Consider the following 11200-nt stretch of genomic DNA (forward strand, 5'->3'; position numbering starts at 1 on the left):
AGTCCGAGCACATAAAACACCTCTCATCTTTACCTCGTAGGTCTCACAGTTAATAAAAATAAAAATACTGATTTTATTATTAATGATTTATTAACTTGAAGCCTTAAGATTAAGATTAAGACCTTTATTAGCTATTACCTAACCTTTATTAGTCCCACAATGGGGAAATTGCATTTTTGCAACAGCAGATACAGACAGCAAGGGATAAGTTAAGAAAAGATATATACATGATAAAATAGACTACCAATAAAATATAGAATAGAATAGAATAAAAAAAAAATCAGTTTACATATTAAGTTATTGCACAACTGTTTAACTGCTTAGCCATCACAATTAAAAGACACAAATCCTTGAAATCTTTTACTCTGTGTGTTCTGAATCTATCTAATTTAGGTGTTTTGCATTTTGAAGTGAACTACTGAAACAAATTGTATTTTCCACAATATTCTGTTTTTATTGAGATGCATCTGTATTTGGTTCTAATCCACCACCGAAGAAACAATACTGCTGCACTCTAGAGGTTGAAACGGTGCACTGCAGCCCAAGTCTATGGGCTTGAAAGACTGATGACAGCCATGCATTATTTTGGATTTTAAGTGTCCACACTTTTTCTGTTTAGGAGGGTGCTACGGGCTGACACTTAGAAAAACACCTTTATATGCTTTGTTGTTTACTTTTTCCAAACAGAGTACCTTTAGCACTGAGATAAAAAAAACAGCTAAAAGTTGTCATAAAAGGTAAAATGTTGCAGCATCAGCAACCTTGGTTAATAAAACTTAAAAGCAAGTACAAATAAAAATGAACATTTTAGCTTCTGACCTGGAAAAGTCACTTAATATTGACCACTTGTATTAAAGAAAACAATGTTTTCGTCTCATACACAGGTTGAATATTTTTCCTCTAAAACAAAAGGGGTCAAGGTAAATGTGTGAAGGGCTTTGTTGTTTTGATAATAAATATAACCAACTACACATGCAGTGCTGCTACAATGAATGTTAAATTAGAGAAAACCTAGGAAAAGTCTTGTCCAGTAATTATTTTGGAAAAAGTTAAAATGCTCTGGTAAATTTATGGCACAGTGATGTTGGGGAGTGGTAAGGCTGGTGATGATGACTCTGGATTCAACATCATGGTGGCTTCAGAGTCATCATCACCAGCCTTACCACTCCCCAACATCACTGTGCCATAAAATCTGAAAAATAAATGAGGACACAAAGCCACCGAGTTTGTTCTTAGAAAATCTTTCTGTATTTACAGGTTTGAACAGACAAGCAGGTACAGACAAAGAGTGCTTATATACAGAGCAGCACAAGATGTTAAAATGAGTGCTAAAACAATACGGTATTTACAGATGGACTACAGCGGAAAGTACAGACTAAGAACGAGTTGTATCACAAAACTTCTGGTACTCTACACAGTATCACAAATTCCATGAACTGTACAGTTAAAAACCAAAAAAAATGGTAAATCTACATGAAATCCAATGTTTCTCCAATTGAGAGGCACTGAATTAAATATATTTACAATCTATATACATCTCATAGTGTATAAGCATGTATGTTTTCATACATATATAGCTACCTGTGGTGCAAAAGCAGCAAAAGAAATTAGAATGTATGGAACTCAATACTACAAAATAAAAGGTTTGTGCTAACTGGGCTGACTGATAAAGTAAGGTTACACCATACATAACTAATATACTGGCAAAAAAAGAAAATCTGAGCGAAGGTACATAATGTCCGCTCGAGTCCTAACGGTCTGAAGTGAACACAAGGTTACTGTCAGTCATTCACAAACAGAAGAGATTGTCAATAATACTTCAAGTTCATGCAAAGATATAAACCATTAAAAATGAAAAAAATAAACTTTTCCCTGTTGACCAACCAGCTGTGCAGCTTTCCCTTCATTATGACTTGGAAGGTGCAAAACAAAAGGAGGGAGGGCGGGGCTTCCTGTGCGGGTTACGGAACAGAGGTGGTGCGCAGTACGGGCACTTGTTGGGAAGGGTCAGTCTCAGTGTCTGCCTCATCCTGGCTGGAAGGGCTGCTCACTGTGGCAGTGTTAGGTGGGGGTGGTGTAGAGGAGGAGCAGGAGGTGGTGGTGGTGGTGGTGTTGGCCACATTGCTGCCGCCGCTGGTGCAACTGGAGGTGGGTGTAGCAGGCTGCTCCTCTTTGGGCTGCTTATTGGCGAACTCGGTGATGCTGAAGACAAACTGGAGGCAGCCCAGTTTGATGTAGCTGCCGTGGTGGAGCAGGGCTGTGCCCTCCCAGCCCGCCCCGCTGCCTCCGATCAGGCTGGAGCTGCTTGCCTTGCAGCTACACGACGGCTTTGTGCTGCCCTGTGACTGGCTGCTCATCACCCCACCGGCAGGCAGCACGCTCAGCATGGAGCCGGGGCCCTCGTCCTCCTCGCGCTTCTTACTGCGACCTACATGTATAAGGAAAAAAGGCGCTGCAATATTATAAACACAACTTTCAGCTGAGAGATCAGGTGTGAGTGGGTGGAGGAAGGACAGTCAGAATGCAGCCTGAAGAGGTGTGTGAATTCCCTTCATCTAAACCAAATGACAACAAAAACAAGATGCACTCACGGATGATGCCTTGAACTTTGGCCACCAAGCCACTAGGTGGCGACAGCGATGCTTTCTCAGAGAAGTCACATGAATACAGGACGTTGTCGACTGTGGTGCCGTGCTCGCTGTAGTTGAGCAGCTCATAATGCTTGGTGTTCTGGGGAAAAAAGGGCACACACCATTTCCAACAACAGCACACAACAGGCACAGAGATTTACATTAAAGCAAACCCATAAATCGAAGCTTTGCTGCTCACCTCATCGTAGAATATACAGGCGTGTTTCCCCGAGATATAGTTACAGTGACCATAGTTTGTAAGGCACACGTCCATGTCAGCACCTTCATGAAAAACGAAACATGTAGTGAGTGGGAGTCACTGCATGCAAAAATATTGCGGTGAGAGAGAGGAAACATCATAATAATACATGCTAATAAGCCATGCGTTTATTGGCATATTAAGATAAAATCTGATTTTATTCCAGCTGCACTTTCTGTTCGTAGAGGCTGCATACATAAACTCAATATCAAATCATTCTACCGTTACACAGTCCGAGGTCTTGTCTTACCAGATCCTATGTATAACGTCCTATAGCACATGTTCACAGGTCCTCCTTTTCCTGCCAGAGGGTAGAAGACAGCTCGGGCCTGCACCTTCTTCTGACCTGAAGGAAGGCAGCACAGGTTTCAGACACTTCTAGAACCAAAAAGACTGAAGAGCAGCGACTATGTTTACATGAGCAGCAATAATCTGATTTTAAGCCAAGCAAGGACACTGCCATGTAAACACTGTTAAGCTCATAACCAAAATAACATACACTTATTCAGAATAAGGACTTTAATCGGAATATGGTGTGCATGTAAACATAGCTACTGTCAGAGGTAAGCCTTACTCTCAGATAGTGGGGCTAGGGTTTTGGGGGAGGCGCTGGTGGCTGGCGGAGGTGGCGTGCTGGGCACTTTGGGGGGGAAGAGCTGCTGGATCCTCTGATAGGCCAGGAGCTTGATCATCTCTGCATCCAGTTTGTCCAGCTCAATACCTGCACACAAACACACACACAACCATTAGAAGTGATTATAGTTATACAGGTGGTTTGCTTCATCTTAGAGCGGTAACGCCTACCTCCATCCTCCTCCTTCCCATCCTTCATGCAGCTGGACAGGTTTGCGATGGAGGACAGCGTGCTGGGCAGCAGTGAGTCCATCAGTACAGGACTAGACTTTTTATCTGAGGAGGACAAACACAGCAAGTGGTCAATGAACTGAAATTGAGCTCATGAATCAAGTGATGGTGACATTTGATTTCAATGATTCACTTAATGAGCCATTTTAAATAAATGGGTGTCTTCGTTAATAAATTCATCACTTTTAGCTCCCTTTGTTTTCATACAGTGCCTCCAATGATTTTGATAATGACATAAGTTCTAGAACATGAAGAGAAAATACAATTGGCTCAGACAAAAAGTCTGAGTGTCTGAGTAGAGTGTGCTATAGCTTAGTTTTTGGAACTAAGTTTTGGCTCCTATTATCAGTGTAGTATCTTATTCACAGTGTAATAACATCCTGTAAGTAAGTTGGAACTTTTAATTTGAAAAACATTTACAGTTCTTCCTGTTTTTTAGATTGTCAAAAAGATTTGCATATGCAAATAATAATAAAAGCGGCCCCTATTAGACAGAAACATTAAAGAAAGAAGAGAAAAGGAAAATTTACCAGTGTTCAATTTCACTAGTAAAATGTGAAATTAAGTGTTTGTTTTTACTGCATGTAAAGAACTATTCTATCATTCTCCAACTAGGTGCAAAATATTGAAGCTGATAAGCATGAGTTGGCATGGCAATATCATGCTGGGTCACTGTCAGATTTCTAACCATGTATAACAGCTCAACTGGGGTCCACACTGCTACAAAGTAGTCAGTTCTGAACATTTGTATAATGACACCAAGGACAACACAGACTGTATGTCTTTGCTGTGGTTCACATCATTTCCTTTTTTAAGCTTGTGACACCACAGGTTTCTGTAACTTTCTGTTAATGGCAAAAATGATTGCAACAAACAAAACTCCTGTGTTGCCAAAGGAACGACAGAGTCTCTCCATAAACAGTTAACTTTGTAATATAAAGGGAAATGTCAGCATGCCAGGATTCTTTATTATTATTATTATACTATGATATGATAGTCATGTGATTCTACAGTACTTAATAATCCTAAACACGATAAATAAATATATCATTCAGAACCTATGAGAATGTGTACCTGGTGTAGGTGATGACCTCAGCTTAGTGGAGACATGCTGCTCACTGCCTTTAGGTGGGGTGTCTGTGAGAGTACTGCTGGTGATGGAGTAGGAGGGTTTCTCATCACTGCTCTTACGCTCCTCCTGGAGCTCCATCTGCCTCCTGTGGTTCTGCTGGCTGTCATGAGGCCATATCGTGGGAGTGGTGGGGCAGCTTTTCTGAGCGCAGGCCTCTGTGCTGCTCTCAGGCTCCTTTTTAACCGTTTCTGTTCCTATGTGGTTCACCAGCCCAGAGGCAGGAGCCAGGTCTATGGATGATGTACTGGTTTTCAGTCTGTGCTGCAGCTCAGCCTGCCTGCAGGAGTCCGAGGCACTGTTACAGTCTACAGGTCCGTTGGCTTTGGGAGGCTGAACCTCTGCCATAGGTCCATTGGGTTTCCTACAGTTCTGACATGGTGTCACACTGCATTTACAAACACCCAGCTCTGCTGGGGCAGCCGTGGAAAGAGAGGCCCCCTGGGGGTCATCAGGTGTACTGCAGGGTTTAGAACAGGGGTCAGGGGAAGAAGTCCTTCCTAAAGAGGTCTGAGTTTTCATCTCCTCTGAGGTTTCACATGATTTGGTACTCGCTTTCTGCTCAGACTCCCACTCTGTGGCTGAGGCCTTCTGCTTGATAGACAAGTGTCGCATGATGCTGCACTGGAGCGCGATGACATCCTGAAGCCACTGTTCAACACAGCAGAGCCAAGTCGTTACAAAGACACAACCTTCAGTTCTGTTTAGAAGCCCCGTTTTAACCGATGTATTAAAATGACAGGAAGAAGGCTTTATATGGACTTTTGCTGATATACATTGACCAAGCACAACAAGCATGTGTGAAATAGAGCTGAACCAGTCAGGTTCGGGCAAAAATAGTAGAGAAACCAAACACTTACTATCACTACGTTTATAATAAATCAAGTTGCATATCTGTTAATATCACGCCTGATTAACTTATACACACAGCACATACACAATACAAGCTATTGTCACTCTTGTGCCTACCTCCTGCTGCTCAGCCTCTGTGGTGAAATGCTTAGAAGGCTGATGGCTGGGAATGCCGCTACACACCAGCTCCAACTGACGCACCCCAGCAGGAACCAGCATCGGTGGAGGATTCTGGTACTGGGACTTGATGGAATCCGGCACCTGAGTAAGAATAGTCAATCCTTTAGCACAAGAGGAAACTCAAATATCAGTCCAAACACATTATCAATGCTTTTATGTTATCTGCATCCTCACACTGAGCCATCCATCTACCTTGATAGCCTTCCTGTTGTGCTGGTGTGAGGTGCGCCGGTTGGGTGCGTTTCGCCGATGCACTCTGCGCAAGAAGTCCAGCTTGACGGCGTGCTGGGACATTCTGTCCTGGAACTGATCGAAGAGCTGACAACGTCTCGAAAGGCTTAAACTCCTCTGATTCAACTACACAAAAAGATTAAAAAAAGAATGTGAAATACACACAAAAAACATAATGAGACAAAAAATTTTACCAAGGGCACATCTTACCACCAAGTGCTCCACATGATTTGGACACATCCATTTGCCGGCAGGTAAAGCTGTGAGTGGAGGATCCAGACAGTCCATGTGGAATAGGAGGGGACAATAATCACATTGGATCAGTGGAGCCAACCTGCAACTCCTAGTAGAGAACAGACAAGGCAGTCAATACAAAGTTCAGGTCTGTGTGTACGTCTGGACACTACACTCTGGCGGTTCTAACCTGTTGCATGAAAAGCAGACTTTGACTGGTAGAGGGACCAGACCATTTGGGTCCAACTCATACTGAGGCCTTCTGAACGGCTTTCCTAGCAGCTCCTCTTTTCGTCTTCGTTTACTGCTCCCTACAAATTTAAAACCGGAAGAAGAGTAAAGAGATTTTCCTGCAGAGCTACTGGTTGAAGGAAAGAGCGTTTGTACTTATGGTGACAAACCTGGCAGTGCAGTGGTGCAGGTTAGCTCGCTGGGAAGCTGGAACTGCGTGGGGTTTCTCTCCATAGCGGCTGCTATTAGGAGCTGAAAGGGCCTCTTGAGGAGGCGTGGTGTCGGAGCAGATAGCGTAGCACCCTCAAGCTCTGCACCTTGGACTTCATCCTCAGGCTCTGCTACCTCCTCCTCCCCTTCATTCTGCTCCTCAGAGGGGGTTGGAGTGGACGAAGTGTTAGAAGTTGGAGTCCCTGGCCGGCTGCTGGGCCTGCTGCTAGTCCTCCGATCCAGGAGGCGTACCTGGGCCACTCGTAGTCCAGGCCCCGCTGCTCCAGCTCCAGGAGGCAGGCCATCTAGCCGCAAAGGGCCAGTGTTGAGCTCCAACTCAATGGCCGGGGATACAGAGCGCTTAGTTGCGGACCTCTCAGGCAGGCCATTGGTCTGTTCGGGCTTCTGCTCTCGCTTCTGGCAGCAGAAAACACAGATTTCTCACCATACATTGCATACTGCTTCCTCTGCATTTCAGCTGCAGCACTGCTTCAGGAACAGGTGTGCAAGAGAAAAGATCTGCCACTCACCTTTTTTCTAACATTGCAGCGATGACACATCCATTCCCCTGGTGGAAGCATTTCTTCACTCAGAGGTGGGTTGCTGTGACGAGAAGATAAAATATGAGCTGCAAACTGTGCAGTGATTTCACACTGTTAACAATTACGCTGCTGAGTTTTACACATAGGAATCATATTTATATTTCATAAAATGTGTGCATCTGAACGTTTGCAAAAACGCATTTTAATAGTACTGCAAGTAATTCAATTGTATTCAAATCCGCTGCCTATGCCTCCCTCTAGTGGACTAATATTTGCATTACAACAATGTTAATTTCAAATCTGCCAGCTTGCACATTCATTAATTAATAAATAATAAATGACTGGCTAAAATGTATAATACAACATTACATAACAATAAGAAAGACATTTGTAGGTAAATGACAGCAGTACTTCAAAAATCTAATTCAAAATAAAACCCTCTGACGTTGAAAATTAAGTGGTAGAAGTATCTATGTGGCAAGTTGCTGAGAGACAGTAAATGAATGAAAACAATGCAGTGATTGTTCTAGAAAAGGGAGCAAGGACTGTCATCAGGAGCCAAGAGGATCTATACAAGATCAAGCAAAGCCACTCAGAGAAAGCCTGACTTTAACATGCAACACATTAAGGGCAGGAATCTTCCATAACATTAAAAAAAACTACGAATGCTTAAAAAAATGAAACCATCCACGTGCATGACCATATAGGGCTAACCCGTTTCTGTTTGGTTGTTTCCTGGTGACAGTCTGAACTCTTCCAAATGCCAAAGGTAAAATAATCAGGCAGGCAGATGTTCAGCAGGGGCCGTGCAAAGAGAAAGCCTACAATGAGACAACCTCTGTGCGCTGTGCACAGCAGCGGCTGTGGCACGCCGCTACCGCATACCAAGAAAATGTAACATTTAACATTTCGTCCGTGCTATGTGTGAACCCCTTTCCTTTAAAAAAATGCATTTTAAAGGTTGGTAAGATGGCGCTGGTGCAGGGGAAAAGGAGCAGGGAGGTCGCCATATTGTAAACAGAGGCAGACTAGACTCCATTTTTAGCAGCAGCTTCACTGGCTGCAGCCACGGCAGGAGGGGAGGACCGACTGCAAGCTAATTGTAGCCTCTTTCAAAAGCAAGTATACACTTACACGCTCTTGTTAGCCCTTTATTTTTTTCAACATTCAGCCTGGAACAAACGTATGCCCGCTATTATCTTTCCACATGTGTCACAAAGCGTGACACCACATATCTAACGGCAGTAGTCGGCGTGCGGAAACATGCCGGGTTGCTGCTTTAAGTTTTCCGACAGAGAAAATTAAGAACTTCTCACGGAAGTCCACTGAAAAAACGTCCGATTTAATATTCACTGGCCTCTGGAGCACACAAAATACGCAGAAAACATGGCTAAATTGTTGTGTTTGAGTGTTGACGTGTGCCTGTTAACCCGGCGCCTAAATAATTCTCCTGGAAATACTAGTTAGTTAATATTCAACTTTATAAAAATGCTCCACAAAGCTCAGTACCGCCCTCCTCGGCTTAGTAGTTTGGGAGAATACACTGAGACCACATCAGGGGGCATCAATTGTTGAAGTGGACATTCCTTTGTAATACTAAAATATAATCATTTCATCTTCGTACAGGAAGATAATTCACATCCATCAATCACATCCCTTTAGCTCTACTAACAGCAAACCACGTTAGCATTACATGTAGCTACCAGTTGCCGCCCCTTGTAATCCAGCCTGCAAAGATGCATGCACAGCGCACCAATTCTCTTTATTCGGGTAACTTTAACTCACCAGCACTGGAGGTGGAAGGCTGCAGGACAGTGGTCACAGCACAGTAAGTCTCCCCCCTCCCTGCAGCTGTCGCAGGTATCGTGGTTAGTGGCCCTGCCGCTCCTCCGGACGTCTCTCACCAACTTCCGACTCCTCTTCTCTACCTCCTCGGACTTCGGGGGCGCCAGCAGCGTTTGGATTTGCTGTAAAAGTTTCCCAAATGTTTAGCATATAATCACGGTTTCTCCTGCCCGGCTGTTTGTCTACTGAGTTGGAAAATATGCAATTTTGTGCCCGCTGTGTTGTTTCAGGCTAAGCTTGGAGAGAGAGCGGTAACGGTAACTTATGGCCTCCATTATCAACCAAAACGAGTCGAGTGTACAGGGCTTGACAGCAAGCGATGCATATATCTGGAAATAAAAACACTAACGAGTATTTAAAACATAAGCGGTAAAGAAATGAAACACTGAATTAAGGCCTTAAAGTATAGCAACCTCACCTCCATTAAGCCCCCAGAGGTATCCAGATCGTACACAATCGTCGGGGTCTCCATTTTGTCCCACATTCATCCAGGAGCAGACGGTACAAAATAAATCTGCGATACAAGCGCCGTTGGGCACACAACGACACGAATATGTCCTGCAAGAAAAGTCTTTTTTCAAATGTTTTTGACTAGCGGATGGCTGGCCAAGCGATGCTAGCTAGCACTAGCTGGCTAAAGGAGCTAACTACGGAGCAAGACGTCAACCACTCAAGGTTGTGAAGCTAGCGGGCTCACTAGCTTACACTGTCGGCCCAAAAAAGGAAAGAAAAATGAACGAGACTTTTATAATTTATACACAGACTGCTTAACACCACGATCTATGTGCAAATGCCAAGAACAAACAGAGTATTTTACGCAAATAGACCGCTGCTCTTGGCTACAAAATCCATCTGCGGCCTAGCTGGCCAGCCATGATTCTTGTTTCTGCTCCTGCAAAAAGGAGCCTTGTAAATCTGCAAACCCCTCCGCTCCCATTGTCAACAGAAGATGTATCCACAAAATACAGAAGGAAATCCGGCGTGTCGCGACCTAAAGCACGGCGTCCGAAAGCGTTCAGAAGGTATAATCCACAAATCAAGTATGTAGAGATGCAAAATTGGTTGATGTTATTGTTATGAAAAAGGCTGTGCATCTACACTGGCTGCTAGCAACATCCTCTACCAGTTGGCGCAACCGCGAACCGCCGGAGGCGCATGCGCAGTGGAACGGATATAGATACCAACGATACATACATTTTGAAGAGGAGCTAATGGGTGGCGTTCACGGTATCCGGTAGCAGCAAAACTATACAAATACCGCTAGCTTTGTTTACGATAGACATATTATATTCAGTTTGATGCTATCACTACTATTACATTTATAAGCGAGCGATGTTGTGAGCCACGGGTGCCTCTGCCATGTACACTGTTATCTGCAGCTACATTTAGCATAGTGCTAATAAAATGACGTCACAGCTACAGTGCCGCTGCCCCGGCACAGCTGTTTCCACTTCACACATTAATCCAGTCCGTGTGAAACATCACTTCTGCTGCAGACACCTTTGTACACCTTGTTTTTAAAAGTGCTTTATAAATAAAGTTCTTTATGTTGTATGTTATGTTGTATTGTGTAGTTCTTCAGTGATACATTTATTATGCGGTGACTGCACTCAGAACCAGTGCATCATGCCACGTGCTGGGCATGGCTGTGAGCTCTTGCTAACTGAGTTGTCTTGTTAGTGTGATCTTGAATTCTCTGCAAAAATCACATTAGCTGCAGACTGAACCCAGCTAATCCAGCAGCCATATAATAGTAGAAATTTAGATTGATTACAGATGAACTGCCTGATGGATGATGGGTAATTTGTAACCCTCACCAGCAGAGGGAGGCACTGCTCTGTTGTGTTAGCCAACTGCTTGCTTAAGTGATTATAAAACCTAAACAAAGTGACACAATTCCACGCTTTAATGTTGGCCTCTGTTTATTTTAATGCTGGTCTAGGTTTCCTGTTTGGTTTCTTTGCTCTGGCTCTTCATAGGGAGTCTTGTCATG

The 11200-nt window shown here is 43.7% G+C and overlaps 1 protein-coding gene across 1 annotated transcript; it reads right to left on the bottom strand.

The window, feature by feature from the left end:
* Nucleotides 1-1277: 1277 nt before the first annotated feature.
* Nucleotides 1278-10354, bottom strand: phf12b (PHD finger protein 12b). Its single transcript, XM_028420432.1, has 15 exons — nt 9626-10354; nt 9148-9329; nt 7351-7423; nt 6781-7237; nt 6570-6690; nt 6356-6488; nt 6107-6271; nt 5852-5995; nt 4828-5533; nt 3694-3798; nt 3464-3610; nt 3140-3235; nt 2830-2912; nt 2592-2730; nt 1278-2428 (listed from the first exon to the last, which is right to left on the bottom strand). The coding sequence occupies exons 1-15, from the start codon at nt 9689-9691 to the stop codon at nt 1962-1964; spliced, it is 3084 nt and encodes a 1027-aa protein (XP_028276233.1). The 5' UTR covers nt 9692-10354; the 3' UTR covers nt 1278-1961.
* Nucleotides 10355-11200: the final 846 nt, after the last annotated feature.

The sequence above is a fragment of the Parambassis ranga genome, chromosome 13 (assembly GCF_900634625.1).
Source record: "Parambassis ranga chromosome 13, fParRan2.1, whole genome shotgun sequence".
In the NCBI taxonomy this organism is placed as follows: domain Eukaryota; kingdom Metazoa; phylum Chordata; class Actinopteri; family Ambassidae; genus Parambassis; species Parambassis ranga.

Bases quoted from the DNA above. Each gene is read 5' to 3' on its own strand.
- phf12b (XM_028420432.1), bottom strand. From the start codon at position 9,691: ATGTGGGACAAAATGGAGACCCCGACGATTGTGTACGATCTGGATACC. The intron at 6,272-6,355 runs GTAAGATGTGCC...CTTTTTGTGTAG, and splicing joins ATCATGTGGAGCACTTGGTG to TTGAATCAGAGGAGTTTAAG. The intron at 2,913-3,139 runs GTAAGACAAGAC...TTTTTCATGAAG, and splicing joins GACGTTATACATAGGATCTG to GTGCTGACATGGACGTGTGC.